Below are 18,134 nucleotides of genomic sequence, written 5' to 3' on the forward strand. Positions count from 1 at the left end.
GTGTACTCTCTAAGCAGAGGAGTGGGTCCGGCTGGTTTTTGACATGTTTTTAAGTGTTTTGTCAGGCTTTCTATTTTGTCCCCTTTTCGTTGTTTCCAACCGTGTGTTGGACAAAAGATGCCTAAACTGAACACGATAAAAACCAACCGGACCCACACATCTGTTTATTTATGTGCCCCATCTGTTTATTTATACTTTTAGGCAATGCCCTCTGTTGACCTGTTTTGGGAATACTGTCACATGCCCAATCATACAATGTAGTGGATTTACAAACTATCCTTACTAATGGCCGTGAATAGGGAAAGAAGAAGGATGTTCTGATTCTACTGGCGGACAAGGGGAAAGCTACGGTGGTAATGGACACTGAAGACTACAACAACAAGGTCAGTAACATGCTGTCAGACGACAAAACCTACGAAAGACTCTCGAAAGATCCCACACAGAAGTACAAGCGGCATCTTGTGTCCATCCTTAAGAAGCTCAAGAAAGACGAGAAGGTCACCGAGGAACAACGTAAATACCTGTTCCCTACAGCTGAAAATGTACCTAGGATGTACTGCACGCCCAAGATCCACAAGCCAGGTAATCCTCTGCGACCTACTGTAGACTACACCGGCTCAATAGGATACAACACCTCCAGGGCGTTGGCGGATTTACTGGCTCCACTAGTGGGAAACACAAAACACCACATAAAGAACTCCAAACACCTGGCAGATGAGATGAGCAGTATTCTCGTGGAGGAGGGCGACATGTTCCTGTCACATGATGTAGTGTCCCTGTTTACAAACACACCCATCCCAGAGACCTTAGACATTATCAAACGCAGACTGCAGGCCGACACAGATCTGAAGAACAGAACCAACCTGACAGTAGACGACATCATTGAACTCCTCACTTTCATAGTGACAACCACCTACTTCTGCTTCAGAGGGGAGATCTACCAACAGAAGTTCGGGACCGCCATGGGGAGCCCAGTATCACCAGTGTTGGCTAACCTTTTCATCATGTAGTTGGAGCAGCAGGCCATTGCTACAGCACCCGTCAACTGCACACCCAAGCTGTGGAAGCGGTACGTGGACGACGTGCTTGAACTTTTGAAAAGGGGAGCGGAGCAACAGCTGACTGACCACCTGAACACCATCGACTCTACGGGTAACATAAAGTTCACCCATGAAACAGAAGAGAATGGTACGGTGCCATTCCTGGACACTCTGCTGGTCAAGAAAGAGGATGGCACAGTTAAACTGCTGATATACAGAAAGAAGACGCACACAGATCAGTACTTGAACTTCAACTCACACCATCCACTTCACCAGAAGTTGGGAGTCATCCGAACACTGATGGACAGGTGCAAGTCAGTTGTTACTGAAGAAACGGACAGACAGTTGGAGATGGATCACATCAAGCAGGCTCTTTCCCGCTGTGGTTACCCTGACTGGACTTTCAAGAAAGTCGAACATCAGACCAACAAAACCAAGCAGAAGAAAGACAGAAAGAAAGGAGAGGAGACGTCTAAAGGAAGGGTGACCTTACCTTACATCCAAGGCATCACAGAGCCACTAGAGAGGATCTTTAAGAAACACAACATCGCCACAGCAGTCAGACCCAAAACCACGCTAAGAAACCTATACTAGTGCATCCCAAAGACAAACAAGAGTCTTAGGACCCAAAATCTCCATGAAACTTTTTTTTTATTAAACCTGTTCCCCCCATTCTATATCGCTCAATGGTATGACCCCCGGCCACATGTTGGGGGCTCAGGTTCCACAGTGACCCACTTTCGCTATCAATAGCTAGTAACAGCTGTTAGTAGTGCTACAATGGCCAAAACTGCAAATATAGATTTCCCCATTACTTAGGCAACCTAAGTCCAATTTGCATAATTTGCACTTCATTGTATACAACCCTCTCTAAGCTACCTGCCGAGTAAATAACATGAAAATCTGTCGCTCCTTTCTTCAGTTATTCTCCTTTGAAGATTTTGACAAATACGCCATTACATGTACAGTTCCAGTGACACATACCAGAGGGCCCAAAATCGACCTTGACCTTTCTCCTCCCCACACCTACCCACATAACAAATATCATTACAATTCATCTTCACGTTCTATAGTTATGCTGATTTTACGCATTCGGTGACACATACATACACACACGGTGACCAATTCATACACACACGCGCACACGCACGCAAACACACTAACTTTGCATGATTTGCACTTCAGTGTGTACATCTCTGTCCAACCTACCTGCGTACCAAATAACATGAAAATCTGTTGTTCCTCTCTTCAGTTATACCCCTTTAGAACATTTTTACAAATAGGCCATTGCAGTTCCAGGGACACAAACCAGGGGGCCCAAAATCGACCTTGACCATTCTTGTCCCAGCGCATACCCACATACCAAATATCATTACAATCCATCTACACGTTCTACAGTTATGCTGACTTTAAGCATCCGATGACACCCATGCAAACGATTTACCTCCTTACTTATGCAAATTCGGTCTCATTTGCATAGTTTGCACTTAAGTGTGTACAACTTGGTCTAACCTACCTGTGTACCAAAGAACATGACGATCTGTCGATCCACTCTTCAGTTCTTCTACATTGAAGATTTTAACAAATACGCCATTGCAGTTCCAGTCACACATGCCAGGGGGCCCAAAATCGACCTTGACCTCCCTCCTCCTAACACCCACCCACATACCAAAAATCATTACAATCCATTTGCAGGTTCTACAGTTATGGTGACTTTAAGCGTCCGGTGACACATACATACACACAAACACCAAACGCAAGCAAAACAGTATCTCCATGAAAAAGCCTTTTTTCATGGAGATAACTACAAGACTCAGTAAAGACGGACAGTGTATACAAGATACCTTGCATGAGTTGCAACAAGGTATACATAGGGGAGACAGGGAGAACATCTGGCTGCAGACTGGAAGAACACAGGAGAGAGGCTGAGAGCACCAAGGTGGGAAGGTACACCAGAGCACAGAAGCTGGTAGCTGAGTAGGAAGAGAACAAATCAGCAGTGACAGACCACATCATGAGAAACAATTGTGCTATAGACTGGGATGGGGCCAAGGTGATAGACCGAGAGGACAATAGACTAACACGTTGGATTAAGGAGTCTGTATGGATCAGGAAATCCGCTCCAGTCATGAACCGTGATGAGGGGGGATATAGACTCAGTCACGTTTGGGACCGCATCCTAAAGAAATAGAGGATAATCGTTGCATTGTTTTTTGATCGATATATAGTTGTGTATGTGTTACACTTCTGTACGTTTGGGACCGCATAGTGATGTCATCCCCTGTGACTGTACATATGTAAATATTTTGCGTTTGCATCTCATTAATATGTATAAGCAGCAACACCTGTGCTGCATTGCTATGTGAACCAGTCAGAATTGCCTTGAAGAAGGTGACAGAGGGTCACCGAAACGTCGGTTGAATAAATCCCTTGGTTGTGTAAAAAGAGTCTTTTTATTCAATAACCTTACCAATTACGCAGATTAGCTCCTGATTTGCATAATAAGTCATTGATTGTGTAAAGCACCATCTGAGCTCTCTACATACCAATCTTCATGACGATCTGTCGACCCCTTCTCAAGTTATTCATGTCCGAAGGTCAAAACAAAAACAGCCACTGCAATTCCAAACAAGACGCTAGGGGCCCCAAACTTACACAACTAAATTTCTGTGGCATGAGCTATCTACCACACAAAAATCATGACCATAGCACTTTCAGAAAGTATGCTCCAAAATTTTGAAGCTCCGCTGCAGTACCTTAGGTACCCGCTAGAAGGCCCATTATCGAACTCGACCTTCCTTTCTGTAAAACCTACCCATCCACTAAATATCATACAGATACATAAACAGCTTCTGGAGTTATGTTGTTCACATACAAATTCACATCCGCACAAAGCCCGCTGCAGTACTGAAGGAAAATGTCAGGGGAACCATTTTTGAACTTGACCTCCGTTTCCACAACATCTACACACCTACAAGAAATCATGAGGACCCATCACCGTTTCCGTCACTTTTTTGCCTACGTACAAACACACAAAAATTCCGCTGCTGTACTGTTAAAAAACGCAAGGTGAACCATTTTTTAACTTGACCGTTCTTTGCACAACCAATACACACCTGCCAAATATCATAAAGATTCCTCAAAGGTTTCTTGAGTTATGCTCTTGACATACATACAGACCCACCAAACAGCTGGCTCAACCGAAAACATAATCTACCCCGAGTACTATAGTAATTAGTACTCGGGCAAGTAATTAGAAAACTTGACTACGCAACAGGAGCGATAGTGGGAAGACCCTTCTGCGCCAGGTAGGTGACCGACTCCCGGATACTCACAACTTTCACTTTCAATCTTTGTCTTCACTTCTGCCGGCCGGGCTGGGAAATGTGCTTCCATTACAACTCTTTTGTTAGTAAAAGGCAGCCTTAGAATTCATCATATGTCAAAGCCATTTCTTAAAACATAATTATAGAATACTCTCTTGTAAAGGAGTAATGTAAAGACCTTTTAAGTGGGCTGCTTAGTTATACTGAAGACATTCGTGCTACAGCATAGGAGGGAAATACACAGGAGAACTGATGTTTTGTAGAAGGTCCAGAAGTCCATCTTGACAGTTTCCAGCTGATAATGATACGAAAGAAAAACGTTTAGAGCAGAAAATGTTTCAAGTTTCAATGAAGAATGCTGAAAATCAACATTAACATGGTCAAGAAAGGGACTAAGCATTTGATAGCTTCTACCAAATCTGCCTCCTCTTGTGATACAAGATAGGGAAACTAAAAATACGTTTATAGACGTTTTTGTGATTTGCAACATACATTTTACAGTAAAATGCACAATATGACAACACATCACAAAATTTGTTTCTTTAATTTCTTTCTTGAAGTGAAAATTGAAGATATTTCCACTTCCTTAGATGGCTGGTACATAAGTACAAATCTAGAAACACGTATAAACCCATTACTTCTGTTTCAGACCGCATCTCTATACTTTGTCACCACTGTACAACAATAAAAACAAGAGTTCGGAAACCTCATATCTCCATGAAATATATATTATGCAAATTATGCCCTCGTTTGCATAATTTATATTCAACAATGTTCACTGTCACATAACTTCCAAATGCCACAAGTATGAAATTCGAGGTATCTATCAATATGGAATTACAGTATTTTGTCATTGATTATGCAAATGAGGTCTCATTTGCATAACGTATATCTATCAATGTCCCTTTATATCTCAGTTACATATGTTGCATTTTTGAAATGTCTTATCATTGAATGAAATGGGTTCATAAAATTTCCACACCAATTATGCAAATTATTTCTGATTTGCATGATCACCATTTCATTATATCAACTAACACTTAAGCTATCCACATAGAAACAAGTATGCAGGTTTGGTTTTATATCCCTTTGCGGTTTGACAACTAGCTGTCAGGCCCCTGGGGAATACTTCACCCAGTTTGGAAACTAACAGGTGCCAGCTGTCACAATATGCCTAGAATGGAAATATAGATTTTTCTTATTACTTCTGCATATTAAGTCCCGATTTGCAAAATTTGCACTTCATTATGTACATCTCTGTCTAAGCAACCTGCATATCAAATATCATGGAAATCCGTCGTTCCTTGCTTCGGTTATTCTCCTTGGAAGATTTTGACAAAAACGCCAAATCAGTTACAGTGTCACATACATGGGGGCCCCAAATCGACCTTTACAATCCATCGTTCTTGAGTTGTGCATCCGGACACACACACAAACACGCTCAAAACAATATCTCCATGAAAAAATTCAAATTTTCATGGAGATAATGAAGCACTTGCTTGGTGGGTTTGGGGATTTTAGAAGTCACTTATCGCACCAGAGATGGGATTAAAACCACGGCAAAATTTACTCTACACTGTTTGAAAATACTTCAATTGGTTAATATACATTAACCCTCATACACCCGAACCTATTTTTGCGACTAAAATGACTGAACGGGGTCAAAAATGACCCCAAAATGTTTTGTTCAGTAAAATCTCCCTTTTCACTTTTTTCGCTGATTGTTATCCGTACATTGCTTCATCAATGTAAGAGGAATGTTTTGGCATGTTTAGGTTTGAAAAATTCCCGTTCATTATCATAATTCATGCAAAAAGATCAGAAGGACCACGTCTTGAGCTATTCCTATTTAGACCAGGAGGGAATTTTTGAAGCTCACGCCAAATTTCATGTTGCATGACTAATGAACTGCTTACGCGAGAGCCACCAAACTTGGTGACTTTAAATAAAATGTCCCTGACAAAAATTTCAAATTTATAAAGCAAGTTCATCGTTTTTGGTGTTGTCATGACAACAGGTTTTTGACATGTATATTTTACCAAATCTGATAATTTCAGTTAAAACAATGTCGTTTCGAGGCTTTGTTAGTGAGCCAACTGTATTCTTACATTGTTATCATCTTATGTAATCCAATGTTACTTTAATGATTTAGAATTGTTTTATGCTGATTTGATGACGTCATCGGTCAAAATCCAAGATGGCGGATAGAATAACATAAAATTACGTCATAATGACGTCATAATACGTCATTATGACATAAAATTTGTTATGGTAATATTAATTCACATGTGCATCATCCTCTGAAAATTTGGTGGTCATACAATAAGTAGTTTAGGAGTTATAGAGGGCAGGTCTCAAAAACAGCACATTATTTTATTATATAGGAAAGTCTGTGTTGAGTCCTCTGGGGTCATTTTTGACCCCAGAGGACTCAACACAGACTTAACAGTATTTTGGCGATCTCCCTAGAAAATTAGGAGAGGTTAGAAAAGATGTCTACTGACAAAGTCACAGAAGGAATTTTTTTCAGATCAAACATGTTCAAGTAGCACGTCAAAATCCACGCCTGGGGTCAAAATGACCCCGTTCGGGTGTATGAGGGTTAATACAATGTATGTGGAAATGCAAAGATGACTGTTTTTTATCCTTGATTGTTTCACCGTTTCGCTGTCTGGACGCACCGCTTGCCAAGGGAGTAGTTCCCAAGTAACACCGCAAAGTCTTCACACCACGATCTGACTGTTTTGTTTTCCAGCATCTTGTATGTACAGTAGAATCCGCTTAACTGCACCACGCATTTGTGAGCGTTTTTGGTGCAATTATCCGGCTGGTGCAATTATGCGAAATGCCCAGCTGGACCGTACCACCATGGGCGGGGGGTGTATTGTTAGTCAGAAACACTAGCACAAAGAAAATAGACGAAATTATGCAGTTATTAACTTTATTTACGTATTCAAGGACATGTACTGTACAAAAATCTTGTAAAGTTTACCATGATACTGTACAGATTAAACTTAACATTTTTTTTGCTTCCTCACAGATGTTTAAATCAGTAGCTACACGTAACGTTACATTGGAGGATTTCTGAAACATCGTCATGGGATAACAGTTTCTGTGTTACATTACGTAGAGTACAGTTGTCGATTTACGTACATCATGTACCGCAATGAAACTAGAAATTCAAACTAAAACTTGGTTACTGATTACGGTTCAGCCCAGTGTAGTTCCCCCGTCTCATGTCTGGACAGATTTGACTGTCGGCACCATGGTAGTGAATTGTACAGTGTATCTAGTGGGCAGATATGGTTAGATGACTCAGATCAAGGACAGATCATTCTCCTTATACAGTAGCAGAGCCTAACCCGCGTATACCTCGTTCCGGTGAATGCAGGAAGTTTCTAGGACGCGGATTCAGCCAGATGATCATGTTAGCACCGCACCGCCAAAAGCGACTGTTATGTCCGCCCACACGTCTGTAGCCCTTGCCGAGCCTCTATTGTTTCCGACTAGATGTAACGTTACATAAAGACGCCGGTCTTTTATTATCGGCAGCAGTATGTAGCGCTGCCGCAAACCTCAAACCACCGACAACACCCCATGCCATCCTTAACGCGAAATCAAATCCACGCGAACTTGAATGCATTCACAGTAATACGACAGTAGTACAGGTAGAGACCAATCTTAATTATTGAGTACAGCATGCTGTCTGCCAAAGCGCAATGCCGCTTTTGGTAGGCGTGCGTCTCTTGATGGTGCCGACACGCCCTGGACCCGCCCGGGACCTCCCATACGATTCCAATCAACGTGACTGTCAATGGAGAACGCCTTCTTTTGTAACTCAAAAATAGTTTTAAACATATTGGCGGTATTGCGCCTTTACACCGGCAGGTATCGGCTCATTTGTACCGCGTTTGCCGATTTTTAGCGCACCTTTTTAGTTAACTTGTCGAGGATTTTGGAAAAAAATTGGTGCAGTTATCCGAAATTGGTGACAATGCGCGGTGCAGTTATGCGGAGTCACTAACAATGCAGTGAATGGGAACCGGTTTGGGATTTTGGGATTTGGTGCAATTAAACGGAATGTGCGTTTATCCGAGGTGCAATTAAGTGGCTTCTACTGTAATTGATTTGTAACTCTATTACCTCTGTTTGGATTGAATTAGGACTACGCAGAAAGGAATTGCTGAGGCTCTTAGTTCGGGCTTTCGAAAAGCTGATTGTACTCGAGTTTCTGAGTGAGAGTCCCATGGCTCCTATCCTCGTGGGTGGCACTAAGTCATGTAGAGAATGGTCCTCCTGAAGCATTCGTTGGAACAGGTGCACTGCTGCCTCTTCCCTTCTCGGCTTCAGTGTGCGCAGGTCAGGCACGGATCGACTTCCGTGATGATACGCAAAGCCCGATGTCCTTCCATGTTATAGATGTCAGAAGGTTGTAGAATTTTCCGTGCGCTTTTTTTAAATCAGTTCAGTACAGCTGTCGACCTTTAGTTCATGTGAAAGACGAATGTTCTCAAGGGAAAGATGCGATTTCGCTCGTTTGCATCATAGGCCGTTAAGAAGACCCCAAAAGATTTCTGATCAATAGATTTACTCTTCATTGTGTTTCCAGCATTTCAAAATGTGACTCGGCGTCGCTTCCTGGCATGTATTGCTCGTTGGTCCTCCGTCGTCTGCAAAAAAAAAATATCCTGCTCTAGCATTGCTTCCATTTTAGCCGAACTCTCATTAGGTATGAGAACGCGTAATGGAGATAAATCTGAAAACCTCTTCCAGGCTACAAGACGTAAAAGCTTATATTGCCTTACGTTTGCTTTTATTCATAAAACTGACATTTGGTGTCGAAATATCGTTAAATCATAACTGAAGAAGGTATGTAAACATACCCTCCAAAGTGTTCAGCTTCCTCCATGGTCTCAGGCAGAGGGAGCCCAAGTGTCTCCGGTAAGACGAGCGCCAGCGCCCCGGCTAGACAGGCAGGCGCCCCGAGAATGATCAGCGGGAACGGTCCCCACACGTCCTTCAGGAGAGCGATGAAAGGGGAGGCAATGCCCCCACAACGAGACCACAGGACAGACACGCCAACACCGACGTTTCTAGAAAATGTTTTGAGAAAGCCAACAACGACAAAAAGAAATATGATGCCAAATGCCCGAATTTCGGCGTATGCGTTCCTTGGGCATATGTGCACAGGAACCTGTGACATTTTTAGCACACATGACTTATTTTACAATTTTAATGTATATTTTGTGTCCTGCGTCATTGTATGGAGGCCAAAGTCAGAGTCTATTCCGGTATAGGGGTCAAATTGGGAACATGTTTAACTGGTTGATTTGAACGAACGCATTTTGGGGTAAAATATGTTTGGAATGACTCGTTTTTTGTATGGGGTTGCTGTTGGAAAAGTCCATTTTTGCATATGGGATATGACACCACTGCTTGCAAATGTTCTCTTTCTGATTTATCATTTTCTAGGAGGAGCTTTTTTTGCACGATAAAATCAATGTTTTTCTTTCTGTTATCAAGGAAGAAAGACTGACATAGAACGAAAAATTAATTCACAATAGATACAATTCGTTCCGTGTCACGTCTTGTGAAATGACTACTTTGTACAAGGAAAAGATTGCATAAGAAAGTGTAGTCACCTAACGACAGTAGGGTACAGTTCCCCTGTCCAGATGTAGATGATGTTAAAGGCTCCAGCGGCACCGAACTTCCCAATCATGACAAGAGTGGTCGTCAGCGGCGCTAGATCTGCAGGATGGATAAATAGCAAGAACATTTTTTATCAAAGCCAATGTTTTCGATTTAAGCCTGCTTAATGTCGAAAAAAAATCATATTTGAAATCATTGCAAAGTAACATAGGGATGTCCTCAACTTGAAATCAAAATAGACTAATCTGAACGAAGGAAAAGTGCAGAATGCACACGAAAGAGTTTGTTGAAAATTGAGGCAGAAAGGGTTGTATCCTTGTAATATACTGTAAGTCATGATTTCAAAGCCCCCCCCCCTCTCAAGCGCTATCTGATGAACAGGAATGTGACATCACCAAAATAATTCCTGTTCGCAATTATGATGACGCAAGACATGTTGATTGTGTGTTTACTACATGGGTAGATTTGGACAAGAAGTTCATATTTACGTTTAGGAATGAAGGCGGCAGCGACACACGCCACTCCCCCCACCACCATGTACAACATGTGAGGAACTCGGCGCCCGAGCCGATCAATCACGACAAAGGACGACAGATAGCCCGGAACTTCCACCACCCCGACCAGGAAGAAGTTGACGTAGTCGTCTCCGGCCAGGTCCGCGGTGCTGAGGGACAGTCCGTAATACAGGATGGTGACAGCAAACCTACAGGTACAGGGAGCCAAGGAAGGTCATCATTGTAATAGATGGAGAGGGAGGGGGGGAGAGGGAGAAAGAGAGAGCAATGTAAGATGATGTTACTATAACTCTATTCTATTCTTTATGCCACACAGATAAAAACAACACATACAGACGTCTAAGCAAAATACGTTAGGATTGTGCTGGGGAAGGTGGAGACCAACAAGGTCTGTCTTATAGTTGCAAACCTACCAGTTGGAGAATATCACGATTGATTTCCTCATCATGTTGGGAGTACGCACGAGGTCCAAGGCGCTATGCTGGCCTCGGTTGCTTCTCTACAGAAAACATTAGGACAAAAAACTACCGTAAGCTCCGTTTACAATTAATGATTTAAGTTGGAGTTTAACACAAACAATAACAAGAGTTCCACGAACACATTATCTTCGCCAAATAATCAAGGCTTATTATGGAGAGGGATTAATATTTACATGCTTATCACCCCCTGCAAATTTGATCATACTCCATACCGTTTGGAACTTATGAGGGGGGCGAATGAGTCCAGTCTAGCTACATGTAGGGTTAAAAATCATTTGGTGGTACAGGACTAGTATATGTGTCTAGTGTGCTGATATATGTTATAACTGGTCATGAAAAAATATGAGTATGTTGATATTACATTGGCCACAAAGGTTTGATATTGCAGTGTTGTAAGTTGAAAATGATGATGAAATGGTACAATCAATATATATGAATAGAATGAATCTTTATTCCATATCATACACATTTTGAAAGACATAGTACATGTGACTTTTCTGTACCTAGCAGTGTTGCAGTTTTGGTGCAGTGTACTCTCCAAACAGAGGAGTGGGTCTGGCTGGCTTTTGACATGTTTTTAGGTGTTTTTGTCAGGCTTTCTATTTTGTCCCCTTTTCGTTATGTCGCCAACCGTTTGTTGGACACAAATGCCTAAACTGAACATGTATAAAATTCAGTCGGACCCACACCTCTGCTAGGAGAGTAGTGAGTGTCCCATCCGTTTATTTATATGACCTACTTTTCCACATGTTCCAAGGCCCTCTGTTTATATGACCTGTTTTCGGGGACACTGTCACATGAGTGTCCCATTATGAAATGCAGTGGATTTAAAAACTTTCCTTACTAATTATGCAAATTAGCTCCTGATTTGCATAGTTAGTCTTTGATTATGTAAAGTACTATCTGAGCTCTCTACATACCAAACATCACGACGATCTGTCGACCCCTTCTCAAGTTATTCATGTCCAACGGTCAAAACAAAAACACCAACTGCAGTTCCAAACAGGCCGCTAGGGGGCCCAAACTTACACAACTTACTTCCTGTGGCATGAACTATCTACCACACAAAAATCATGACCATAGCACTTGCAGAAAATATGCCAAAAAATGTTGAAGCTCCGCTGCAGTCCCTCGGGTACCCGCTAGAAGGCCCATTAACGAACTTGACCTTCCTTTCTCTAAACCCTACACAACCACTAAATATCATGCAGAACCATTGACAGCTTCTCGAGTTATGTTGTCCACATACAAATACACTTACACACAAAACCCGCTGCAGTACCGACGGAACATGCTAGGGGTAACATTTGTTAACTTGACGTCCGTTCTCACAAACGCTACTCACCTACCAAAAATCATGACGATTCATCAACGTTTCCGTCACTTTTTTTGCCTACATACAAACACACAAAAATGCAAAGTCCGCTGCAGTACTGTTGGAAGACGCCAGGTAAACCATTTACAAACATGACCTTCCTTTGCACAACCACTACACACCTACCGAAAATCGTGAAGATCCATCAAAGTTTTCTCAAATTATGCTCTTGACATACATACAGACCCACCCAACAGCTGGAGTAACCGAAAACATAATCTTCTCGGCGAAGATCATAATAACAGTGACAGTCACCATACTAAAGCAATACGTCTAACACGACAGTTGCCAACATGCTGTATGCGTAACTTTCGTGTATTAACATTCCAACTATTGTTCAACCGCATATATCTCTATCATAGTGTTATCGTTACAAAGATTGCAGTGTGTATCATAAAATGTAGTTTCCCATTCTTATATTAGAATGAAATCAACGGTGCGAGCGCGCTGTCGATCAATTTTGGTTTGATTGTGCATGAGCACGTATTTGTTGTTGTTCATATTTTCATAGCAAGTAGACTTTGTTCCAAAGTGGTTACCTGTGTCCTATCTAGACGTATATCAGAGGGAAGAGCCTTTCCGTTTCTCTTGGCCATCAGTTGAATGATTTCCATCGCCTCCTCTAACCTTCCTTTGGCGACCAGCCATCGTTGAGACTCGGGTACCAGCCTACAAAGAAAAGGAAAAGGGAACAAAATCAGCATGGCTGAATCATAGTAAACGTTGACCAAAGGTGTGCGCATAGAAACAATGTTATTTTGTTTTTGAATTTACTCATCTTATCATTGAATGAAAATTCTAGTACAGAATGAGACAGACATCTATATAATATCCATGTGTTACTATTAAGCATCGTGTGATTAGGAATGATATCCCTCCGTCATCAGTTCTGCACAAATTGGACTAACCCGTTAATTAAATTTTTATTTTATTTTCCAGTTTCCACTCTCACTTTATCACATGCAATTCGTAGTTGTTTTACGCATGTAAAGGCTTCTAAAGTTTGTAATTTTCATGTTTATAAGATTTGTTTCTACAGTAGAAAGATTGTGTATGATGCAATATGCCAAAACAAGTGATACGTTATAACTTTCTCTGTGAGGCTCACCACCACGACAAGATGAAGACAGCGCTAGGCAGTGTGATGGCCAGTTGTAGGAAGGTCCATTCCCGGATGGCATAGGCGAGACCAGCTAGCACCATGATGGCAGCTCCGAAGGCAAGTTCGATCACACTTCCGGCTAACGCCCGCTTCGACGGCCCGACAATTTCCTGTCCTGAGCAGAAGAAATACGTTGCTAATGTTGTACAACTGCAGCCTACAGAGGAGTGCGATACTTGACGGTACTCTTTCTTAAATTCTTACAATTAAAAAAACATCTACTTATAGTATTGGATGTGTCACACAAGGCACACATGATCAATATGAAAGACAAGTTTAACTGGATGCTATTCAGTCAATTCACTCCTTCCCATTAATCCTCGACGACGGGGAACGAGCCATCATTCAGTCAATAAGATTATATTTGGTTGAGCTGATCTTGAGTGTAACTTTCAGAAGTTAAGAAAAGGGTGCAGATATTATGAAGGAATGACTAAATAAACTTACCAATAACAAAAGCGATCATGAAGACTGGGTAGGCGCAGGCTCCCACTAGGAACCTTAGAAAGACGAAGGTCGCGTAGCTGTGGGTGAAGGCATTCGCCACGCCGAATAGAACTTGTAGACTCAACGCTAAAAAGAACGTCCACTTTCTTCCATACCTGGAAAAACAATTGGAAATTGGAAATCTGGTCAATGAGTCAAGTTTGACAATACACAGTCTACACCACAAACGCTAATAGGGACTAAAAACTCACAAATTGTATAGTATTACGTCGTTATCGAAATGTTTAACTTACCTGTCTGAGAGATCTCCAAATACAACTGCTCCACAGAGCACCCCTACCATAAGAATGGACTGTGCCAAATTGTTCAGCCATTTCCTGCTGCACACTAGATCAAACTGCAAAACAAATGTTAGCTTGAACTTTTTCAACTGGAAATTTTGTGTCTTGATATCAATGTCAATGTGTTTTTTTTTTTCATTTTTATCAGATTAAGTTGAAAAACAAAGCAGAAAGTGCTAGCAAGTGCAAAATGAATAACATTGTCATGACGCACCTGTCATTATAATTCATTCATTCATTCATGTTTATTGCATGTTCATGCCCTTCCGGGCTAAATGCATTATAAGTAATACAATTGTGCATTGTAATAACAGAAAAAAATGAAGAAAACTATTCTATGTTCTATCTACATCTAAAGTTTACACGCTACTTCTCTCTTCTCTACATGTGTACACGAATTCACAGAGTTTCTCAAATACAGATTGATTATTCGATGACATCAAGTATGTGAACAGTTTGTCATTTGTTATTAATCATTTGTCATTTGTCATTATAAACCGTTGCTACAATACATTTAACATTTGACACTAGATATGTACCAAGTTCTGAAGTAAAAGAATTGTACAATTACTAGTTTAGGAAATGTTAAAGACGTGGTGTGATACATTTTTGTCGGATAACTTTTCATATATCATATATCATTAGAAAGCTTAGAATGATACCCCATTTGTTGTGATCGGACATTCGTGATAAATCACCATGGCTGTTTATGCGAATAGATCGGGAAAAGTACCGAAATTTCCCTCGATTATATGTCTATTTGTTTTTATGATTGTCACTATGCTTTTATATGTCAGTGAATATGCTGCTTGTTTCTCTTTAAAATGTTACCACGCCCCCAAAGTGCCTAATATCCCTGCCAACGTCAGACACTATGTTTGTTGCCAGGGGAGTTTTGGCACATATGTTTTGTGCCCACATACATAACCAGGACGGTGGTCCGCTTATGAATGTACGATTGTACCAACTGTGCTATCATTTCAAATAGTAGAGCTTTCTAATGACACGTTGCATCTGACAAAGATTTGATCGACCTAAATCAGGTTTCCTAAGTTTTGTAGTGAAATTCCGAACCTCCACTGAGACGCTCGTGTGAAACTGAGAACGGTCGTACTCCCACCCTGCATCGCACTCCGTGGTAGAGAGGTTGGCCGCCATGTTGAATGTTGGTCCAGCTGTCGCGTTGGTTAGATCCAAACTATACTCGCTCATGTTGTATCTGTAAAAGAGGAAACTAAATATAGATATCGCTTCGAGCAAATGTTTCCAAATAATGATGTCGTTTCGAGTAAATGTTTCTAAATATATATATCGTGTCGTGTATAATTGGTAAACTATCTATTGCAATGTTAGAAAAGAGTATCATTGTGGTGTTGTTGCAAAATATGTTTAGAGATAGAACGCACAAACAAAGCATTGGGTCATGCACAAATTTCAACTGATTATTGCATTTAACACTACAATGGCCAAAGCTTCGATGATATGAAAGCAACAATTCCTTTCCCCTTCATTTTATATATCATCGTCCAAAAATTTTTTTACGGTTTCTTCTCTTCTTTTTCTCTAGCAAACCCATAAAAGTATCTCATGGACTTTTGCGGCAACGTTGCGAATTTTCACCAATAGAATAGAATAGAATAGAAAACGTGACCTCCAGAAACAAAGTGTTGTTGTCACTGAATTAAAAGCCAATGTACAAAGATTAGGATTCACCAAAAAATTTTTGCAGTGATATCATAATCTTGCGCCCATTTACGCCATTAAAAAAATCGCAATTTCAGGCGATTAATCGGCGCAATTTGGCGCAGTCCAGTGAGACACCCGCTTAAACCCACCATGCATGCCATTGAATCCATCTCTCGAACCCTTGTTCTTTTTAATGAAACATGCATACACTTGACTCTAGAAGGAACAATTTTTGTTCGCCTCTGATCCCTCATGTTGCTAACGAGGAACATGATATATGTATATACATTATATATTATATTATATATATATATATATATATATATATATATATATATATATATATATATATATATATATATATATATATATATATATATATATATATATATATATATATATATATATATACATACATACATACATACATACATACATAAATACATACATACATACATATATATATATATTCAACCGGTCCCCAAGACGGAGGTTATATATATATATATATATATATACATACATACATACATACATACATACATACATACATACATACATACATACATACATACATACATACATACATACATACATACATATATATATATATATATATATATATATATATAAACTCCGTTGAAGACGAGCATGCGTTTGACAGCAGATCAGGTTACACGTATATATATATATATATATATATATATATATATATATATATATATATATATATATATATATATATATATATATATATATATATATATATATATATATATATATATATATATATAACCTCCGTTGAAGACGAGCATGCGTTTGACAGCAGATCAGGTTACACGTATAACGTTACATATACGATACCGTTCTGTATCTGTATCTGTATCTAAATAGCCGGTATAACCGCCATTAGGCGTAACAAACCAGCTTCGCAGGCACGCGGCGCGGCAGCAGCTGGTCATATTACACCGAACGGCCTGTTACACCTAGTCTTTGCATATCTGACTGCAACCGTTCTTTAAAGCTACTTAGTGAGGAAGCTCCTACAGTACGTTATATTAAAAAATGGACCTCATTTAATAGTCTACCGTGATTGTCACTGGCATTTCACTATCTCAAACACCGATACCCCACCCGATCCCCAAGATAAACGGAAATGGAAGAACCTCGTACAACTGCTGTGGTGCCAAACACCGTCTGCCAGCTCCCAGGGAATTGTTACATTCATCCTCTCAGCCAAGCTCGCATTCTGTTCCGACAGGGCGGCATCCAGCTCCGGTGTGGCGCAGTGGTGTAGCGGAGTGGCGCCGATAAACACCATAGAGAACATGTGCATACAGCACGGTAATGCTGGCAGATACACAAGGAAACACAACCGTATCTGGTACGGCCCCAGCTCTCCGATGTGCTTCAGAACTTCGTCAAAGTCCGCCATGTTGAGATGCCTTTCCGTGACCTTCATGGCTACGTCACAGCATGAGGGTCCGTCGCAGAGTATTGATGTCTCTCTTAACGAGAACCTCATGGCCAGGGAGCAGTAAATGGGGAGGACCACCAAATGAACTTTCCATTGCAACACATGGTAAAGCCATGCGAAAACGATCACTTCAAAACACATTTAGCCTTTAAAACCCAACCCCCCACCCAAACCTGCAGATTATTGAGGGTGTGCATGGGGGGGGGGGCGAAAACCCTCTACGCTAAACTCGGAGGGTCGGCTACGTAATACGCTAAATTCAGAAAGCCTCCCTACGCTCTACGCTAAATTCAGAAAGCCCCCCCCCCCTACGCTCTACGCTGAATTATGGAGTGGTCGGCAACGCTCTACGTAAAATTAAAACGGCCGATTACGCTCTACGTGAAAGGGGCATGCAGGCCCTCATTATTATATATTGAGATTATTCAAAGTAACGTTACAACCAGACGATTGAAATGACAGTAGGATTTCACTCATCTGCTAATAGCTCAGTCCAGCTCAGTCCAGCCGGTGGGGAATCATTTAGGGGGCACTTTTAGGGCAAAACATGGCAAAGGTCACACATTTTTACGTACGATGACCTTTGTTCCTCCTTCACTCCTTCAGTGTGAGGGGTGACGGCTGTCCAGTTGGA

At 41.0% G+C, this 18,134-nt stretch overlaps 2 protein-coding genes across 2 annotated transcripts; one reads left to right on the forward strand and one right to left on the reverse strand.

The window, feature by feature from the left end:
* The first annotated feature begins 356 nt into the window (after window positions 1-356).
* LOC136446392 (uncharacterized) lies at window positions 357-1,634 on the forward strand. Its single transcript, XM_066444742.1, has 2 exons — window positions 357-974; window positions 1,011-1,634. The coding sequence occupies exons 1-2, from the start codon at window positions 357-359 to the stop codon at window positions 1,632-1,634; spliced, it is 1,242 nt and encodes a 413-aa protein (XP_066300839.1).
* Window positions 1,635-7,290: 5,656 nt separating this feature from the next.
* On the reverse strand, window positions 7,291-17,626 carry LOC136446464 (organic cation transporter protein-like). The gene is made up of 11 exons (XM_066444837.1): window positions 17,190-17,626; window positions 15,412-15,556; window positions 14,290-14,393; window positions 13,997-14,151; window positions 13,496-13,664; window positions 12,927-13,056; window positions 10,947-11,032; window positions 10,507-10,721; window positions 10,009-10,117; window positions 9,250-9,459; window positions 7,291-9,036 (listed from the first exon to the last, which is right to left on the reverse strand). The coding sequence occupies exons 1-11, from the start codon at window positions 17,546-17,548 to the stop codon at window positions 8,961-8,963; spliced, it is 1,758 nt and encodes a 585-aa protein (XP_066300934.1). The 5' UTR covers window positions 17,549-17,626; the 3' UTR covers window positions 7,291-8,960.
* Window positions 17,627-18,134: the final 508 nt, after the last annotated feature.

This window comes from Branchiostoma lanceolatum, chromosome 12 (assembly GCF_035083965.1).
Source record: "Branchiostoma lanceolatum isolate klBraLanc5 chromosome 12, klBraLanc5.hap2, whole genome shotgun sequence".
Lineage (NCBI taxonomy): Eukaryota > Metazoa > Chordata > Leptocardii > Amphioxiformes > Branchiostomatidae > Branchiostoma > Branchiostoma lanceolatum.